The sequence below is a fragment of the Agelaius tricolor genome, unplaced genomic scaffold (genome assembly GCF_023055355.1).
Source record: "Agelaius tricolor isolate 1412-34295 unplaced genomic scaffold, bAgeTri1.0.p SCAF_23, whole genome shotgun sequence".
Taxonomy (NCBI): Eukaryota; Metazoa; Chordata; class Aves; order Passeriformes; family Icteridae; genus Agelaius; species Agelaius tricolor.
Window position 1 is genome coordinate 8,888,785 of NW_027269283.1, and position 20,676 is coordinate 8,909,460.

The 20,676-nt window shown below is 53.1% G+C and overlaps 1 protein-coding gene across 1 annotated transcript; it reads left to right on the forward strand.

Annotated features, from left to right (window-relative positions):
- Positions 1–736: 736 nt before the first annotated feature.
- RBBP8NL (RBBP8 N-terminal like) lies at positions 737–14,001 on the forward strand. The gene is made up of 14 exons (XM_071446824.1): positions 737–803; positions 2,107–2,149; positions 2,542–2,637; positions 2,968–3,080; positions 4,466–4,538; positions 5,792–5,955; positions 6,426–6,514; positions 7,419–7,582; positions 8,588–9,067; positions 9,335–9,617; positions 10,008–10,116; positions 12,176–12,237; positions 12,559–12,679; positions 13,819–14,001. Exons 1-14 carry the CDS (start codon positions 737–739, stop codon positions 13,935–13,937), a joined length of 1,983 nt encoding a protein of 660 aa, XP_071302925.1. The 3' UTR covers positions 13,938–14,001.
- Positions 14,002–20,676: the final 6,675 nt, after the last annotated feature.

Genomic DNA, 20,676 nt, shown 5'->3' on the forward strand with positions numbered 1-20,676 from the left:
GCTAAACGCCTTCATGTGGAAGTTCCTCTTTCCCAGTGTGGTTTTGGTGATTCCAGAAGACCCCATGGATGTGCCCATGACAGCTTCCTGCAGCTCTTGGCTCTGGACACCACCTCTCCTGGTTTCTCTGTAAAGCTGGGTGGAAAAGCTCTGTTGAGTGTCTCCCAAGGGCTGGAAGAGGCTACAGCCACTGAGGCCATGCAGGAAGCCTGGGCAGTGACAGTGGGAGGGCCAAGTGCTGTGTGCTGCCTCTGTAAATGCTGTGCCTGGTGCCAGAGGGGTGCAAGAGAGCATCCCAGCAGGAGATGAGTCCATCAGGCTCAAGCACCAAATCTGCTGTGAAACTCCCCATCTTCAGTCCCCATGTGGTCCCAGCACCAGTTCTGCAGTCCCTTCTTTATGCTCAAGAAGATGCCCTGCCCCACCTCATCCCAAAGAAATGCAATTTAAACAGCTCAACAAGTAGAGGAAAAGCCTGATTTTCCAGCTGGGCTTCTCCCCGTATCTAAGACATGCTCTTTGCTATGCTCAGCACTGAGGCAGGCTGGACAAAAACGCATCCCATGGTTTAGCAAACAATTTCCCTTCCTAGCTTTGGGCTTTGTCCTTTCCAGAACACCACATGCACCAGACACATCTCTTTTGTTGGACTTTTTCTTTCTATTTTAGGCTGAAATTTGAAGCAGAAGGAGACCCTCACGCTGGACACAGCCTGGGGTGTGGCTCAGCCCTGAACATGACCACAGAGAGTTTTGCAGAGTTCCTGAACAAGCTCAAGGAAATCCATGAGAAAGAGGTCCAAGGTAGGGAGACAAAATTTTCTCACCAAAACCTGGCCAAGATCCATTTCTTTGTAATACCACCTTGATCCCTTTGGTGTCAAATAACCTGAAGGGAGGAGGAGCAGGTGTGGATTAGGGAGATTTGGGGATTAGTGCTGAGCAAGCAGCACCCTTGGGGATGGCTTGGGACATGAGATCACAGCCTGCCCCTCAGGGGACAACACCCACTGGTGGCATATTTGTACCTCTCGTTGGCACACTGAGAAAAAAGTGACTTTTTGGATGAAGTTACTTTTTGAAAAGTAACTTCTTCTCTCAGAAGAGAGAGGACTTTCCTGCACTCCATGCTGCTGGAAAGGAGGCCACGGAGGTGCTCAGCCCCTGCAGGAATCCCAGGTGCTCCCAGCATTAACCAGGGGGGGTTTGGCTCCTCCTGCCCCTGCTGTCGTGGTCTGGGAGCTGGGAGTTTGCAGGGGTGGCACACACACCTGCTGGGCATCTGCTCCATCAGTGAGGACTGCAGTGTGTTTGGATACTGAGGATCAAAGGGAAAGCAGAGAGATGCAATAATCTATAAGACAGAAGCAGCAGGAGATGAAGCTCTGTTAAAGAAAACATTTGAGTCAGGTTGGATAGCTTATTCCTCTAGGGAATAAATTATTTCTCAGGCCATACATTATTAAAATGAAACCCATTAGGTTAAGCAACCAAGTGCCAAGTCCAATTGTTTTCCTATTAGAATAATTCCCAGTATCAATATTATGAACAAAACTTCAGCACTTTTGGATGATTCTGGCTTATGAATTCATTCTTCTCTTGTGTAATTTCAAGCCGTGTGAGAGTTAGAGGAACTGTTGAGCAATTTAAACCACATGTTTACATCTACTTTGCATAAAATGGATTTGACAGGATACAATGTCTGCAGATCCATCAAGGAAAGCTGTTCAGCTGTAAATATTCTCCAAGATGCTTTCCAACCATGAAAGCTATAAAATACTGCCCACCTGGGAAATGCAGGCTGTAGAGAGAAATAAGTAGAAACAAAACTAAACCAGACTTTTTGGGACTGCAAAGGAGATGCAGACTCATTAAATAGTGGGGATACAAAAGGAGCTCCCATTTTGTACAGCTTTTCCCAGTTACATTAAACTGTGGCTGTGTTTAACACGTGCAATGTGTTATTCCTTATCGGAGATCAGGCTTGTGGATGGATGAGATTTCTGCAAAGCCACGCACCTTCCTGAAATTCCATCAGTGTCATTTTCTTCTGAGTGCTGGGGAATTGGCCACAAACACCCCCCTGTGTGTCTGTTCATGATTCCAGGTCTGCACAGCAAGGTGACGGAGCTGACCACGGAGAAGTGCCGGTGAGCGAGGCTGGGGCACGGGGGCAGCCACACCACTGCAATTTCAGACTTCTGAGTTATTCTCCAACGCTGCTGGATTACAGAGCACCATTTGCCTTTCTGGCACTGCCAAATTTTGGCTCGAGGCAGGGCTTGGGGTGATCCCAGCCCAGCTCCAGTTTGCCTTCCCACTGCAGGTGATGCTTGTGCCACCCGGTGCTTTCTCCCTCGGAAAGCAATAAGTGGGAGGAATTAAACTGCTAACTCCAAGGAGGGTGTCAGGGGGGGGATCCAGGCTCCAATACATTTGTTTCCCCTCCTGCCACACAAGAAAAAGAGCACTGTGGATGAAGGCATGGGTTTTGGGAAGAAATCTAATAACCCTCCTTTCTTTGTTGTGTTCCTTCAACTAGCGATGCTCAGAGAATTGAAGAGCTGTTTGCTAAAAATCACCAATTAAGGGAACAACAGAAGGTCCTGAAGGAAAATGTAAAGGTGTTAGAGAACAGGTAGGATTTGTTTTTAAGTAGGGTGCTGCTGAGTGACAGTGGCTGCACAGTCCTGGGGGGAGAGTTTGGGGTTTGCTGTCTCCCCAGGACTGGGATGTAGCACATGAACCTCTATTTTTCCTATACTCAGCTGCTGGGAGAGCTGGAGGAGCCTGGGCAGGTGCACAGGAGCTTTCCTAGGCCGGTGTGGTGGGGCTGGGTCTGGCAAAGCCAGTGCTGGGCTATGGGGGAGATTCTCAGTGATGGTTTGGGTGTTCACACTTCCCCCTGGGGAGGACAGGAACTTATTTCTCCCATGTGGTAACAAGCTGTGGGGTTTCCTTCCTCCAGGCTGCGAGCCGGTCTTTGTGACAGGTGCATGGTCACTCAGGAGCTGGCCAAAAAGAAGCAGAATGAGTATGAGACCTCTCATTTCCAGAGCCTGCAGCACATCTTCATCCTCTGTACGTACTGACGCCCACTGTGAGCTTGGCTTTGGCAGGCCGAGGCTTTGCCAGTTAATCCCTCTCCCAGATATTTGCACATGGTGAGCAGGAGTCTGGGAAGGGTTTGGGGATGGGGAGAAGGGAGGGAGCAGGACTGTCCAAGGAGACATAACCCTTCCCACAAATCATCAGAGCTGGGCGTCGCAGCCCTCCACACCTCCAGAAAAATGAGAGACTCCAGGCTGTGTCAGCTGCCTGGGGAAAGGATGCATTTGGCACGGCAGAAGCAACACTCTGGCAAAGACAGGAAAGTCCCAGCAGCAGCTCAGCACGGGTAAATGGAATCAAGCAACACGTGTGATGGATCCTCTCCTGAGCCCCTGGCACAGCTCCCAGCACCGCTGAGGCACAGGCTGTTTTTCCCTGGGGATCTGAGCAGCCCAGGGAGGGTCATGGGGTGAGGGAGATAAGGCATTTAGGAGGGATGGAGAGGTGCCAAGAGCCCTTGGTTTATCTCCCCTGCTATGCCACTGCTGCCTGAGTGCTGCTTCTGAGCAAGGCACCATGGCTGGGAGCCCAGCTGTGCTCCCTGTGGCTCTCTGCTCTCATCCTCACTGCAGCACCCGGTGCTGGGTGCTCACATCTCCCCTGGCCTCTGTCTGACCCCCCTGAGACCCCCAGCCCTCCCCCTAGCACAGCACCCACTCACCAGCCTGCCCTGCTGCTCAGGGAAGGATGCTTGTGGTGGTGTTCACAGGGCTTCTAGGATGAGGGGAGAGATGAGAATTTTGACTCATGTTTCAGAAGGCTGATTGATTATTTTATTATATGTATTATATTAAAAGAAAATGATATATTAGAACTATACTAAAAGAATAGAAGAAAGGATCTCATCAGAAGGCTAGCAAAGAAAGGAATGATAATGAAATCTTGTGACTGCTTACAGCTTCAACACAGCTGGCTGTCATTGGTCATCAAGTAAAAACAATTTCACATGCTGGGTAAACAATTCTCTAAATCACATTCTAAAGCAGCAAAACATGGAGAAGCTGAAGCTTCCCAGCTTCTCAGGAGAAAAGATCTTAGCAAAAAGATCTTTCATAAAATATGTCTGGGACAGATGTTCACTGTGCCTAACCCACCACTGCCTCCTCTGGCTCTGGCTCTGGGTCGTGCTCCTCCCCCGAGCTGGGAATCTGCAAGCAGACCCAATCCTGATGAAACCCGAGTCAGAAAGTTGTTCCCTTTTATCCCTTAGCCCAGCACGTTTACAAAGAAGGAAGGAAATTCGGCATCCCTCCAAAAGTCGGTGCCGTTCCCTCCTCCCCCTCCAGGCACCCCAGCGAGCTGTGAGCAGCATCCTTGCAGCATCTGAACTCACAGCACCTCCTCTGTCCCTGCAGCCAACGAGACCAATCGGCTGAGGGAGGAGAATAAAGCTCTCAAGGAAGAACTGAAGAGGCTCCAGAGCCTGGAGTAAGCACTTTCCTGGTTTCATTCTTTACAAGGGACATTGGCAAGGGCATCCCCAGAGCTGGGCAGGGCAAGGTCCAGACTGTGGAATCCTCAGGGGTATTTTAGCATCTAATTCCCATGGGTTCCTGTGTATGTAAGACATGGGAAAATCCCTAATAGTCTCAAAATCCTTGTTGACTTTTGCTCACTCCCCTGTTCACCAGCATCCAATTATTAATTTTTGGAGAACAAAGATATTTAACCCCCTGGAAACAAAGCCCTGGGCAGCTTGCATGGAGCTCAGCCTGGGATTCCATGGCTTTTCCATGGCACCAGCTCCCCTCCTGCAGCAGCCAGAGAGGGTCTGCAGGAAGCAGGTGGCTCTGGGGGAAGGACAGTGACACACAAGGGACAGGGATGGGGTTAAAGAGGGAGAAGTGATCTGCACCAACAGGTTCACAGCCCAGCAGAGCGCTGTGCTGGAAGCCAAGTAACCTGCCAGGCTGGCCAATATATACAAATCAGCTCATTCCTCAAGGGTTTAAAGTCCAGAGGAATTAGCACTGAGGGATTCATTTAGAAATGTGTTTTCTTTGGAGCACAGGAGCACCATCCACTTAAAGAGAAACTCTGGCTTTCACTCCCCAGTGCTTCCAGAGCATATATATATATGTATATTTGTGTATCAGGCTGGGCTGGGCCTGCTGAGCACTGAGTGATTCTGCTCTGCTCTGCTCTCCCCTGAGGTGCTGGATAGGAGGATTTCCAGCCAAACATCCACACCTCAGCATCAGAGTCCAGCCAGGGCTCTGTGTGTGTCTCCAAGGCTCAGGCACTCCCTCGTGGCACTGAGCATCACCCTCTCCATCCTGGTTTGGTGACAGGGAGCAGACACCACATCCCTCTGCTGAATCCACCCCTCCATCAGGCTGAAGGCCCAGCCAGGGCCAGGTTCCCACAGGGCTTTTGCAACAGCCACAGCTGGGTCCTGGCTTACCCAACCTCGTGGTTTCCTGCGATGTTACCCACAACCAAGTGGGGCAATCACACCTCCAAGTGGGGCTGGCATGCTGGCTGTCCATGCTCCAGACTGCAGCTGGGCTGCTGATAAGCTGCAGTGCAAGGAGGTGAGGCTGAGGATCGGGAATATCCACATACACACATAGATAAATATGTATATTTGTGCATCAGGCTCAGAGCTCTCAGTACAGCAGCTCCAAACCCTTCCTTCTCCTGCCCCTTCTCATTCATTCAGGTCCTTTTCCTTCCAACAGGGACAGGACAAAGACCCCAGGAGTGTCCTCCAGAGAAAGCTGCTCCACACCAAGCTCCCCTTTGACTCTGCTGTCCCCAGTGAGCAGGAATGTGAGCACAGAGAAGGCAGAGCCCCGGGAAGCAGGAGCCCAGCAGGATGTGCCAGAGCTTGAGCTCAGTGAAGGTGGGTGCTGCTGGCTCCTGCCACCCTTGAGGGACACCTGGGGATGTGAAAAGTGACTGAGCCACGCTGCAAAACTGCTCTGGGAAAGGGTCTGGAGAGCAAGGACCAAGCTGTTGGCAGCTCAGATGGACATTGACACAGGCAGAAAAGCTGATGGGGGAAATGCATGTCAGGGGAGAAACAACCTGCTCTGCATTAGAGCAAAGGAGTGCTGAGTGCCCCCACTGAAAGAAAATTCATGCAGAGACCATGGCATTGCCTTCCTGCCACCCACACAGGTAATAAAAGGCATGTTCAGTCAGGTGCTGGCTTGAGCCAAAAGGTAATTTTGACTCAAAATCTTCACTGAGAGGTGGTTGGTAGCTACCAGTGGCATCCCTGGGAGGCTGCATGGCTCCAGCCCACTCAGGGCAGGGCTCCAGCAGCTCTGGGGGACCATTACAGCAGCTGGTTGTGTTCTTTTTTTGCAGAAAAGCCTCCAGAGAAGCTCCAGAGAAGCTCTCCAAGCAGCAGGACTTCTCCAGGCACTCTCCTCCAAGAAGTCAGCCTTGCAGAAATAGTGAGTTGTCAGAGGTAGCCTGATGGCCTCAGGCCTTGTCCCCACTGCTGTGGCCATCTGAACTGGATCAGACTGGGATAGGGAAAGAGTAGGAGGCATTTGGGGGGTGGAACAATCATCCAGACTTGGGTAGTTTGTCATTTCCAGAGCCTGGCATTCAGTGGCTGCGAGGACAAACACAGAGAGGGTGTCAGCCCAGGGCTGCTGAGTGACACGGGACACTGGGCACTGGGAGATGAGACTGCAGGGCCTGGGCCTGTTCCTGGTCATGGGAATTCAAGCCCACATACACACCCACACAGACACCTCTGTTTTGGCACAGGTTTTGCTTACTCGACCTCCACAAAAAACTTGAAAGAGCAGGTGAAAAGGGGTTTTGGTAAGGCTGCAGGCAGGCTGTGGGGATAATTAATAGGGATCACAGGAAGGCTTGGTGACATCTCCAGGTGGGCAGGGGAAAGTCAAGTCAGAACATGTGGTGAGCCTTTCATGGCAGCTGATGGAGACAACGATGTCCTGGCCCAGGTGCTCCACCAGAAATACACCCACCAGAGCAGTGTGTGCCAGGAGCCTGCATGAATAAAGCCTTGCATGAGTAAAAAGGCCTGACTATGGGACAAGGAATTTGCAGGGTCTTATCTTGGTTAAGCCACTGAATCATGACTCAAGAGGAGATGCAAAACTTCCTGTGCTACAAATCAGTGCAGCCAGAAAACAGAGAGTACGTGAAGGGAAAATTTCCTGGAAAAATGAATAAAAAACTTGATAGAGCTGTTGACCAGAACCATATCAAGCAGAGCACTCAGGAGCTGTCTGCCTTGTCCTCACTGGTGAGGAGATGTGTCCCAGTTCAGCTAGGCTGCCTGCAGAATGGCTCACCTGGACTTTCTGTCCTGTGTCACAGGCATCCCAGAGGATTTCCAACCAGCTGCACGGAACCATTGCCCTGGTGAGACCTGGCTCCAGACCCTGCCTCCTGGAGAAGAGTCCTTCAGAGGCAGCAGTGTCTCCACCAGCCAGAAAGGCTCCTGTCCCTGCAGAGCGTGAGCACAGCCCCAGCCTGGAGGCGTGAGTACCTGGGAGCCATGGGCTGACCCATTGCAGCTGCCCCTCAGTGGGTGCATGGCCAGCATTCACTGTGTCTGTCCTCCTCCCTCCCCAAACTTCTCCCACAGCCTCGGGAAGGGGGGATATCCCAGCTCACAGCAGGGAAAAATGACTGGAATCCAGCCCAACAAGGTCAGGCTCTCGTTATTCCAGCTCCTCAGACAGACCCACAAAGTGAACCAGGTGTCCCCACTTGCAGGCAGGAGGACTGTCCCAGGCAGGCAGCAATTCCTGCTCCTCCTTATCTATTCTAATGGGCTTTCCTGCAGGCTCAGCTTATCCTCCCCACTGATTTCAGGAGCACAGAGGGCTGAGCAAGGCCAGGGAGTTCACCTGTAGACAGAGAGTTTCCCAGAGTGTGAGTAGTTCTGCAGAGCATTCCTGGGAACAGCTTGTACTCAGGGAAGCTGCCAAATAACCAGCAGCAGCAGGGACTGGGTTTGCAGGGCAGGTTCCTGCACTGCACTGGCCTTCCTAGGATGGCTGTAAAAGTTTCCCATTGAGTGAGATTGGGGGAGGGTGGGCTGTCCCTATGTCCTGGGGGTCTTCAAGCACTAAGAAAGCCCAGGGGGGTAGTTAGGATGGTGCTGGCTGTAAGACTTTATTCAAAAAGTGACTTCTCAGCAGCAGTACTGATGTGAGAGGTTCACTGCATCCTTACCCTCTCACAACCCCCTGCCTTGAGCTGCCATGGCCCAGGGACAGGGGATTGCTGCTGGATGGTGGGATGGGAATGGCTTCCCACGCTGTGTGGGATGGGAATGGCTTCCTACTGCTGACTGCCTGATGCCCCTGGCCACCAGGACAGACCCCAACCACAAACCTGATGTACTGACCAAGAGCTGCAACAGGGCATGGAAATAGCAGGAGAGACCACACACATCCCTGCACACAGCTGGGGAAACCATGGGAAAGCTCTGTTGCTAATATGTAATTTTTTTTTTTTTTCTCCGTGCTTTTTTTTAGTTATTTAACAGTGAGCAACCCAGACTCCCCCAAGGTCGCTCCATCCTATGAAAACCTCAAACTGAGTGCCCGGAGAGAGCAGCTGTGCCTCCTGCACAAGCACCTGTCCCTGCACCAGCTGGGGCTGGCGGGTCCCTGCGCCCCGGGCGAGCGGGACGGCGGCACCTTCCCCATGCACCCGCTCCGGGGCAAGGCTGCTGACAGCAGGACACGCTCCCGGGACCCCTGGGACGAGCAGGCAGCCCTGCTGAAGCTCCCTGCCACCATGGTGTACGTCAGGGACCAGCAGCTGGAGGAGAAGCTGCAGCTGCTGAAGCAGCGGGAGCGGCTGCAGCATCTCCTGCTGCGGCAGTGCCAGCCGGGCCAGCGGGGACACGGTGACATCGAGACACGGCCACTGTCCCCGTGGCTGGGCATGGCCACGGGGTGCAAGGAGGAGAGGGAGTTCCTGGAGGATGCTGCGGATGGGAAGGAAGAGGGGTGAGGATTGCTGCTGACTCTGTTTGTGGTGTTGGAGCTTGCACGGGGGTTGTCTCGGGGGCGATTCGGGCTGTTCAGTGGAAGGGTCAGGAGGTAGTTTAATTCAAAATGCCAGCCTTGGGAGTTGGAGATGAGGGTTTGAATCCTTTCTTCCTGAGCTAGGATGGTAACTCTAAGAAGGGGTTTAGTCTTCAATCTTTGGCTTACAAGAGCCATGTTTGTATAAACTGTTAGAGTTAATTAGAGTTTGAGTAGTTTATTCTCTAGGCAGCTCTGGCGGGGCAGGGAGCGCCCCGAGCCGCGAGCCAAGGTGAAGGAGGCGAGGGACGAGGATGGGGACGTGCCGCTGGACCTGTCCGACTCCGGCCGCGGCAGGGAGACAGACTGGCACAGACAGACAGACGGCAGCCCGAGGGACAGCCCCGGGGACAGCCCAGCCGTGCCCGCAGGGGGACACAGGGCACAGCGGGACCGCCTGCGCTGCCCCTACCGCTGGGCACTGCCCGCTGCTGCCAAGGAGGAGGAGGAGGAGGAGGAGGAAGAGGCAGCTGTGGTGAGTACAGCTCTTGCTGGCATCCCCTGCATCCCCTGCAGTGCTGCTGGGACCACTGTGACAGCACCAACATCCTGTGGGAGGATGGGTTCGCTGTGTGTGAAGCCGATTTGCACATGGCAGAGCAGGGGTTGCTCAGCCCTGGCTCTCACTCCACACCTCCCCTCCAGTGCCCTCAGGGTTCCATCCATGCCCAAGGGCAGGCAATGGCTGTGCCCCCTCCCACAGGCTGCTGCAGGGGGTGCTGGGCTCCCTGCAAACACTCCACTGTGCACAGGAGCCTCTCTGTGATGCTCGTCCATGGGGGTGTCACTGTCACCAAGTAAGGGCTGGGGACAGTCCTCTCCTGCCTGGTGACAGCAGTGTGTGTGTCCCTGTGTCCCACAGCTCAGGCTTTCACGGGCATACCTGACAAACAGCTCCACACCAAGTGACCCAGAGGCCCCTCCTGAGGCCGGGCTGAGGCGGGATGTCGGTGCACAGAAGGGAGATGCAGGTAAGAAGCCCCAGGCAAATGTGACATTTGAGAAGGCAGGAGTGAAAGGTGCCTTTTGCTGAAGGCATTTCCCAGCCCAGAGCTCTCTGCTGGGCCCTGCACACACCTGCAATGCCACCTTCCAGGGACCAAGGGCTCCCAGCTTTTCTGGGCCTTTGGGGGAACTTCAGGTTTCACATTTCTGTCCTTGAGAGCTCGGTTTTCTACTCTAGATATGTCCAAAATTCAGGCTCAGTATAAATGGGGAGAAAGTAATCCTGGTTTTTCTGGAGAAAGGCCCAGTGTCTGTGTCCAGCACAGACAGGAGCCACCCCTGGGGTGTCCTTGGACACTCAGCAGAGCACCCTGCATGGAATTCTCCAGCAGCTGAGGAGTCAGCATAGCTCTGACCTCTTGGCAAAACCCACTCCACAATGAGCACCAATGTTGCTGCTCCAGCATTTCCCACTCCTCTCAGGGAAGAAGCAGCTCAGAATGTCCCAGCAGAGATGGGGGAAATGCAAGAGGTTTGCAGGACTAGCACTGGAAAACCACCCCTGTCTGTCCCCTTGCTTCAAGGAGTGTCCTGTGATGACACAGCACAGAGCCAGGGATCCTTCCTTCCTTCCTTCCTTCCTTCCTTCCTTCCTTCCTTCCTTCCTTCCTTCCTTCCTTCCTTCCTTCCTTCCTTCCTTCCTTCCTTCCTTCCTTCCTTCCTTCCTTCCTTCCTTCCTTCCTTCCCTCCTTCCTTCCTTCCCTTGCTCCACCCTCCACAAGAGCCCTCCCAAGACTTTCTCCCTGCCTGACCCCAGGAGACACAGGTGCCAGGTTTGTCCAGGCAGGTGGGAGGCAGCAGCCATGGGGATCAGAGTGGGAAGCACGTCTGTGCTCAGTACCAGCCCTACTGGCTTGGCCAGAAAGTTGAGCTCGCCTGGATTAGTTGGTCTGGGCGTGTCGGAGTGGTTTGGGAACACTCTCCAGAACAGGATTTTTCACAGTGGAGGAAAAAAAAAAAAAAAAAAAAAAAAAAAAAAAAAAAAAAAAAAAAAAAAAAAAAAGAGTCCTGTGTGATTTACATGCTAAGGAGATATCATCATGGCAGAAGAATTTCAGCTGATTACATTCTGGGTGTGGGAATACAGGACTTTCTTCAGTTCTCACCTTAAGGCTGACACAAAGCCCGGGAAACAATACACAAATACTTCTGCACTTTCTAGTGAACCTTAACTTGCAGAAGGATAAGGTGAGGATGGGATCAGGCTACAGGGAATCCAGGAGTGCCTGGAAGCAGCATCCCCTGCTCTCCCACCTCTGCAGGGGCAGCAAGAGGGGGCTGCCCTGCTGAGCTCCATCCTGGCTAGAGCTGGGTGTGATGAGCAACAAGTATTGAGCTTTGGGGGTGCCCCTGCCCCTCAGAACAGGCACAGCCCTGTGCCCAGCCCTCTGTGCCCACCATGGGCAGCTGAGCTGTGTTACTGTGTGTGCACACAGGGTGATGCCACCAGCAGCAGGGCTTGGCCCCGGCCCCTGGAGATCAGTGCAGGGGTCAGGTGTGTGCAGGCACCTGTCTGGGGCTGTGCACAGTGAGATGCTTTGGCTGGGAAGGGAAGCATCTCCCCTGCCTTTCCTTCCTCTGCTCCTCAGCACACATTCCCTGCCAAGAGCTGCTGACTGAACCAGCAGCAGAGAGGGGATTGTCCCTTTTGGCCTCTTCACCCCAACACGCTTCTCCCCACCTGGGGCTCAAACAGGAAGGTGCAGTCTGGGGCTTAAATACCCCCAGTTTCCCCCCTGTGTGTAGCCACAGATGTTGGGACAGCTCTTGTGACCTCGGTGTAGCCAAGTCCAGTGGACACAGCTTTCCTGGGGGCTGGTTTCCCAACAGAGTCTTGTTGGATCACTCCTAAACATTGATTCCAGGCCACGTAGCTTGCAGTGCCTCTGCTTCACAACTCAGTTTATTGCTGAAGCTGCTTTCTGCCTCAGTGGCTCTGTGAGCCTGGGCCAGTGGCTCTGCATCTGCTCATGAGCTTGTCGAGCCTCCCAGCAGCCAAGATAACTTCTTTTTGTGTTTCTTTAGATGACAATGATGCCGAGTCTGGGAAGCAAGAATCCGATGAGCCAGACACAACAGACAGTGAGGTTTGTTTGTTTGTTTGTTTGTTCTCAGCCATCAGCTCAGGCTGCTGGATCCCAGAGGCATCAGGCAGGCTGTCCCAGCCCAAGCTCCCTCCAGAAGGTGATGGCTCTTCCTGCACCAGGTGCCAAACCTCATTCCCACCCTGTTGCACAACTTGCTGCTGAGGGGTAGAAGTGCCACTCTTTCCAGCCAGTCGGGTCTTTATGAGCACTAGCATTTGTCATCACTGCATAGCAATGGTCACAAAGGTCCCTGGCAAAGCCACCAGCTCCCTGGGAAAGCCAGGGTGGTTTGTAGGCTGACTGTTCTTCTCCTTGGTGTAGGAGAAGTATGAAGATGAGATCCTACAAGAAGCTGAGGCTGACGGGAAATACTTTTGCACCAAAGACAAAGTTCATGTGCAGCAGAGGAAGAGAAAAAGAGGACAGGATCCCTGGATAAAAGGTAGGGAGGAGAAGTTCCTTGGGGCATCAGCTCAAGGCTACAACTTCTGCTGCTTCCAGAGGGACTCCTGTGAGAAATGCCCAGGGACAGGGCAGAGGAGGGTTCTCCTCTGAGCCGTGTTTTTGCAACACTCATAGCTGCAGGCAGAGGAGCCCCAGCTAATGGTTAGCCAGGACAGCCTGGGCAGGGTGGCCAGGAGAGCACCCCAAGCACCTAAGCTAACAGAGCTTAGTCCCTTGTGTTTGCTTACCTGGTCAGGGAGGTGGTGACTGGGGAAGGCCAAATTCCCAGGGGGGAGTTATTGACAGCCAGAGAAAGGTTCCTGCCAGTTCTGTTGATCTTCCAGTGTGGTGTGGAGGTTTCCCTGCTGACAGAGGAATGTGTTGTACCCATGTTCCCTCCAGGTGAACAAGCAGAAAACTGCTCTTGATAAGGGCAAGGATAAGACAAGTTTGTCTGTCAAGCCTTAAAAAATGCTCTGTCAGAAAAACCCTGCTGCTCACCCTCTCTGTCCTGGTGGTGAAAACAGCCAAGTGTTGGCCCAACCATAAATGCACACAGGGCTGTTGCTTAAGCTTGAAGGGAGCTTTTTTAACAGCCCGGCCCTCAGAGGGCCCTGCTGACTCAGGGGACACCAGCACTGCTGGGTGACAAGAGGGTTTGCTGTACAAAACAGCCACTTGGAGCAATGGGGAGGAGCACAGCTGTGCTGTGCAGCCCAGGGCAGACACACACCGCCCTCCAGGACGGGATGGGGATGTCCCAAGTGAGGGGTGGGTGCAGCTGGGGCAGGAATGGGGTGATGGAGGGGCATAGCACCTCTCTCAGCATGTGATGTGGGCCATGAACCACACTGGAACAGGGAGAAATCCACAGAATACATCTTGCTGCTCTGGGATGCTTCTGCGTCAGGTCAGTTCTCTCCCTGTTTCTGCTTCACATTGTTTTGTATCCAGGATCACAGCAGTCTCCCCTGGATACCCATACATCTCACATGTGAGGGATTTCTCTCCATCTTTCTTGTGCTGAGCTTTGCTTCCTCCTGTGCTGTCCCTGTTTTGGGATGAGGCCATGCTGACTCCAGAAGTGTAAATCCATTTCTCTGTGGTTAACTCCTGCTGTCATCTGGCTGTTTACAGGATCTAAGAAGTCAATGAGAGGAAAAAAGAAAATCAAAGTGGAGCAATGCCCAGTGGGGATCCCAAAGGAACTGGAGAATTGCTCTGCTTCCCACAATGATCCCTCCAAGGACAGTTAACAGCAGGGCAGGATGGAGCAGCTGCAGACCAAAGGACAGAGCTCAGAGACCTCAGAATCCCTCCCATGCTGGGAGAGTGTCATGCTGGGCCAGGGGAATTCATAAGGACTGTCATGCTGGGCCTGGGGAATTCATAAGGACTCATTTGTGAGCAGAGCACCCTGAACGTCCTCACTCAGTGCCACAGGAGAGGCTGGGCAAGGATGAGCCAAGCAGGTGCCACCTGGAGCAGCCAGGTCACTGCTGGTGGAGCCCCACAGTCAGTGATCCCAGCCCTGGGCCAGAGCAGACCTTCAGACTGGAGCTGGGAAGAGGAGATGTCTCTTTGGAACCCTCGCCCTGCATCAGAACCGTGTCCACCCCTGGGATTTCACACTTGGAGAGCAGAACACCAGCCCCCTCTCCTCATGAAGGATGTGCCAGTGGCTGGCTGAGGGGTGGTGACCAAACCAAACACTGCAGAGCCCCATGCACAACCTGCTTCAATTAAATCCCTCCCAGGTTTCATACACACGTGGGTCTTGTCTGACCACGGTTTTCTCTTCTAGTTAAGTGAGGAGTGAGAACATGGGCAGACAGGGGGATTGTCCCTGGAGAGGGCAGGGAGAAGAGCATGGGCAGGGAGGGTTTGGGTGCTGCATTGCCTGGAAAAGGCCAGTGAGTGAGACCCAGCTGCAGCTCACAGCAGAGCACCAGCTCAGCAGCTCACACTGACCTTGGCAGCATTGCTGGGAGCTATTTTTCACGTGGATAAATTGTTCTTAGTAATCTTTCTCTGATGGGATGAGATGGGAAGGGCTGCAGCGAGCATCCCTGCTCACAACATCAATCCAGGAGCCAGGCTGGGCTGTTCCTGGCACACAGGTGGAGAGAACAGGGACAAAACAGACCAGCAGAGAAGTGCCAGAGCCAATTTCTGTTCTGGCACACTCCCACTTCCTTTACCTGCAGTTATTTCTATTTAAACGTGGGGTTTTTACCTGTTCACAAGAACGAAGGCAAAGCACAGCCAGCCAGGAGCAGCACCCTTTGCTCATAGCATCCTCCCATCTCCACAACCCTAAAATCCCATTCAGAGAGCCCCGGCTGCGGGGGAGGCCCAGCACTGCCCGGGGCAGCCTCGCATGCACCCAGCCCGGCGGGAGCGGAACCGCGAGCGGGACCGGGAGCGGTGCGGGACCGGGAACGGTGCGAGACCGGGGCCGGTGCGGACGGTCCGGGAGCGGGACCGGGAGCGGTACGGGATCGGGACCAGGGGCGATGCGGGACCAGGACCGGGTGCGGGACCAGGCCCGGGAGCGGTAGCTGGAGCGGTGCGGATGGTGAAGTACCGGGAGCGGGGACGATGCGGACGGTCCGGAAGCGGGAGCGGTGCGGGCGGTGCAGGACCAGGACCAGGAACGGGAGCGGTGCGGGCCGGGCAGGACCAGGACCGGGAGCGGCGCGGACGATGCGGGATCAGGACCGGGAACGGGAGCGGTGCGGGCGGTCCGGGAGCGGTGCGGGACCAGGACCGGGAGCGGTGCGGGAGCGGTGCGGGACCGGGAACGGGAGCGGTGCGGGCAGTGCGGGCGGTGCGGGCCCAGGACCGGGAGCGGTGCGGGCGGTCCGGGAGCGGTGCGGGCTCAGGACCGGGAGCGGTGCGGGCGGTGCGGATGGTGCGGGAGCGGTGCGGATGGTGCGGGCGGTGCGGGAGCGGTGCGGATGGTACGGGCGGTGCGGGCGGTGCGGGCGGTGCGGCGGGCGGGCAGTGCCGCCTGCTGGGCAGCGCCGGGCCGGGCCGGGGCCGCTCCCCGAGCACGGGGGGTTACGGTTCAGCCTCCCCAGGGCACAGCAGCTCTGCCTCCGGTGGCTGTGGAGCGCGGGAAGGGAGCGGGGACAGCCGGCAGCTCCAGCAGCGGGGATGGAGCGCGGGAGTCCCGCGGGGCCGGCGCTGCTGCTACGGAACTTGACAGGAGCGAAACTGAAAAATTACTGAGCCGGCCATCATCTTCCTCCCGTCCTCACGGTTTGGAAGAGCTCCTCGGATGATGAGGAAGGGTCTGGAGCACGGATTTGCTGAGGGAACGGGGGGAGCTCATCCTGGAGAGAGGAGGGACCTCTTCCCTCTCTGGAGCTCCCTGGAAGGAGGATGCAGCCGGGTGGGGCTTGGTGTCTTCTCCCAGGTGACAAGACAAGGGGGAAATGGCCTCAAGTTCATCAGGGGAGGTTTGGATTGGATGTTATGTAAAAAACGCTCACTGAATAGGTTATCGAGCACTGGAACAAGCTGCCCAGGGCAGTGGTTGGGGTCACCAGGGTTGCAGGGCTGATTTGTCCCAGCTCGAAGCACTCATTGGATCATGGCCATGGGAAATGGATCAGGGCCATCACTGATGCTTTCCCCTCAGCACAACCTCTGTCCCTTCTCAGAGCAGCTTGGAGGGGAGAGCAATAACCCACTGACCATGGTGGTGAATTGGATACATCTGTCTTTTAAAAATACCCCAGCAAGAAAAAGGAAAAAAGAAGAGAAGTAGAAATGCAATCCCATAAAGAGGCCCCTCAGACTGTTGGGAGGTTGCTTGGGAAAAGGAGAAATGAAGGAGGGAGGGAACTTCCATGGGCTATAAAATAATCACCTCCCTATGACTGTCCCTTGATAAGCAAAATGTGCAGAAGTCCTGCCAAAAATAATGAAGTCCTCAGTTCCTTTTCTTCCAACGAAGATTTTTTTTCCCCTCACACTGCACAACACCACCACAGAATCCTTAAATTAGTGGCCTTTTAGTACCTTTTATGTTGCCTTTTTTCATTAGATTTTTTTCACCCATATCTCGTGCTGGATGTGTTTGAGGGGCTGGCAGGGACACATTTCACAGTTAGGGCAATCCCATATCTGAAAAAACAAGAAATAGTTTTGTCAGCTCTGAGTAAAGTGCTCCTCTGAGCAAGTTGTTGTAGTAAATTAAACTTTCTATGCTGCACTTGTTCCAGCCCTGGAATTTCTCTGCTCCTACCATCCCCTGGCTTGCTGTTACCTCCCCACCATGCTACAGAAAGATGGATAACTGCTGAGGTCCATTAACTCTCAAAATTATGCTTGTCAGTCTTTTGTTCAAGTCATTCTTGACAGGTAAATGCATGTATTGATCTGGTGATATGCAGGCAGCCTCAGACTTGAATTATTCTGCTGTAAGGAAGAAATCTGAGCCCTGCAAGCAGCTCTGGAGCTCCACAGAGGTTTCCACGTGAAGGTTCAGCCCTGCCTGAGGTGCTGTTTGCAGGAACACACGTGGCAGTGTTCAGCACAGGAGCCTTTTAATAACTCCACAGGAGTTTGGTTAATGGCTCCAAATGGCATTTGTGTACCAGACCCAGCAGTCTCTGCTTTTTGCAGAGTTAATCTCTTTTGTTGCCACATTTCTGTTCAGTATGAGAAGGAGGTTTCACACAGTAACCTTCAAAAATGCACTGAAATTACCCTCAGAGTGCATGAGTTACATCCCACAGAGCAATAGAGCAGAGGGGAAGCTGTCCCAAGAGCAGATCAGATCTCCTGGGAGGCTGGCAGCTCACCCTTGTTTTGCTCAGACAAATTTCAGCTCTGATGTCACCAGTGCCATGATGCAGGCAGGGCATGTGGGCCAGTGCAGAGGTTGCCCAGAGGAAGGGGTTGGGTTCACCCAGGTCAGGGGCTGGATTTGAAATTGCACAGAAATCTGGGAGAGAGATGATGTCACCATTTCTGTTCACTTTTAGTCCATCAGAAACAGCAATGAGCGGTTCCTTTATTGCCTGTCAAACCAAACAATTCCAGTAACAGACCACTGCAACTCCTTTGCTTCCTGATGCTTAAGGACCTGCACATGCTGAATCATCCTCACAGCACAGAGCATCTCAGCTCTCAGACCCTCCAGGCCTCCCTGTGCATCAGCCTCCCACCAAACTCACCAGTAAAATGGCATTTTCTGTTTCTCTCTAGGCTTAATTTGTAAAATTTTGTGAGAAGTGAATTTGTGCAAGTTGAGCCGTGAGTATAAATCTCCATCTCAAGGGGGGGAAAAAATTCTCTCACACACAAATTTCCTTACACATTCCTTTCCTTACAACAGTTCCTCTGTTGCATGTGTGAGGAAAGGTAGGAAGTCCCAGAAGCTCAAAGCAAGAGGGAACTGTGCTGGGAGCTCAGCTGGCTGCAATGCAGGCTCCAAAAGCTCCAGAAATAGAGATATGCACATCAGATTCTTCCCCCTCCCAACCTTCTGCTGTGGCATTGCCTTCTTGGCAATAGATAATCTGAAGGTGATTTAACCCATGCCCTTTTCATGAGCCTGACACCACCCTCTGTGCAGTGAAATGCTTTTAGCTGCAGTCTGGTCTGTGAGCAGTGCCCATTTACAGTGCTGGCTTTGGAAACACAGCTTCACTCCTTAGTCAACCACAGGAAAACTCATTCCAAGCATTACTCGAGTCTTGCTTCAATCCTGTTTTGGGGATTTAAGTGGGATGGGCATTTTGTGTAGGGTCAGATGTGCCCTGAATGTGTGAAAAAGGCAGGAAAAGGATCCTGGCAGTCTCCTGCAGCTCTGCAGTTCACAGCCAGGAGCTCAGAGGGAACAGGGACAGCTTGGGTGTTCAGAACAGAGCATAGGGACAAACCTTCACACTTTTCCAAGGAGGCTGTGAAGTTGTGGATAGATTTAGCAAATCCAGCAAGCAGCAGCCGTTCTTGGAAGGAAGAGATTTGGGGAGTTCCTTTGCTCCTTTATCTCAAGCAAAGTTTACTGTAGGAATTTTGGAACCAACATGCAAGTTCCTCTGGCATCCCTTGGGTATCACAGCTTTCTGCTCTGCCTTGAATATCACCACCAACACTTCAGGAGTTCCCTAGGCTGTGCCTGCACACCCTGCTCATACCAAACTTGCTCCTGGCTGTCCCACTCCAGTGGAACCTCTTCAGACAGCACATTTTCCAAGATTCTCCCATAAAAATGATTGATTTATTAATAACAGCATTTAGTGCAGCACCATGTGCTTCAGGGAAGAGAGTTTGATCCATTCATTCCCAAATCCTCCTGTAAACAGCACACAACACTTTCCTGACTCGAGCACAGGGCCCTTCAGAGTACAGAGAAACAGGATGAAGTCAATCAGCTCTGTGTCTTTTCAATGCTCTGGGTCATGCAGGAGAACCTGAGTGGTTCCCCAGGGCACACAGGGCTGCTGGCAATGTTCTCCTCCTGAGGAGCAGCAGCTGATTTTGCAGTAACTGTGAACACACAGCAAGAGCAGAGGGTTGTGGCACCCACCAGGGTGAGCCCGTGGCAATCCAGGGAATTCTGCTGCTCTGCTCCAGCAGCAGCCAGAAGACACCAGGACCCCCAGCTGGAACCCACTGGAGGCAGATTAAAGAGGCACATTAAAGCCATCTCAGGCTGCACAGCTGGTGGCACTGAGAGCTTGAGTCAAACCTGTCCCACGGGTTTGGGATGCAGGAGGAGAGCAGTGGGGATGGATGTGCCAGCAGGGAGCAGGAGTGGTCCAGCCTGTGAGTGTGGTTGGGAAGGGTTTCATCATTCCCTGCACGTGGAGCACAAGCAGGGAATGGCACCTGCCATTCCTGAGACAGACCAAAGAGGAGGGAGAAGGTGAATTTAGGGGAATGTGTACTCCCAAAAACTCCTTTATATGGATGTGCTGAGTGTGAGGCTGAGCTCCAAAGAGTGCTGGTGCCCCCAGGTGTGCTGATTTCAGGAGAGAATTTAAACAGAGTAAACTATGATAGGAAATTTGGGACAAGGATTAGAGCTTGTTCAGGAGAGAAGGGACAGTAAGTTCTGGATGCACATCGCACTTCTGTGTCATCCTCCCAGACTTCCAGATTGTCCGGGTCCCTGTGAGGTCTCTTGGACCCCCATTCCCACCCTGATTAGACTGGAAAAATATCTACAGCAATTTCTGGTCCCTTATCTTAATACCAGTCATTCCTCCAACTGCAAGCTGCACTTCTGGTTCCCAGCCTAAATATACTTATGACCTGTTTATCTTTGCTTGATTCAGGGCCATGATTTTGCAAAAAATATAACAGCCAGCCCACATAAGTACTTTTAAATGCTGTCTCATATCAGATGCTTAGACCAGATCCTGCAGTTCTTGCATGGAGAAAAATCCTTATGACCTTGGTGACTCTGCTCCCGAAATAGTATTGGAATAAGGATTTGCAGGCTTGTCCTGTTTCACACCAGCTCCTTATTCCAGCAGCCCCTGACTGTTCAGACATGGATCCAAACAACCCAGGGCATCCTTTAAGGTAAAGCAGAAACTCCAAGAGCAAAATGAGTGTGAGTTGAGTATTGGTGACTCAGAGTAACATTTTACATCTGTGCAATATTGTTGTTGTAGATGCAGAACTGCCTGCCTTTCTCTTTGTCCAGGATTTCATGGTGGTTCAGGCTGGAAAAGGCTTCAGCCAGAACTTGAAGCTGCTGTGCAGCAGAAGGGAGGAGAGTCCAGCCTTTCTCCAGAACAGCATCCCTGTGTATGAGGGAGAGAACATTCGTGAGCTTGGGCTTCCTTCCCTCCCCGCTCCAGGGATTCCCTCGTTGCAGAAGACAGGGAGAAAAGGTTGTTCAGGGTTGTACCCAGTCTCTGCCTTTTGGGGGAGGGATGCTGATGTGCCACTCGTCTGTTTTAGCATCAGATTCTCTGAAACACAGCGCTGAGCTCGCTGTACTCAAACACTGTGAGTTGTCAGACA

What these genes read in the sequence shown, in the direction of transcription:
- RBBP8NL (XM_071446824.1), top strand. Translation starts at nt 737, where the DNA reads ATGACCACAGAGAGTTTTGCAGAGTTCCTGAACAAGCTCAAGGAAATC. An exon ending in CTGACCACGGAGAAGTGCCG is followed by an intron (nt 2,150 to 2,541) that starts GTGAGCGAGGCT and finishes TCCTTCAACTAG; the next exon opens with CGATGCTCAGAGAATTGAAG. An exon ending in AAGTCAGCCTTGCAGAAATA is followed by an intron (nt 6,515 to 7,418) that starts GTGAGTTGTCAG and finishes CCTGTGTCACAG; the next exon opens with GCATCCCAGAGGATTTCCAA.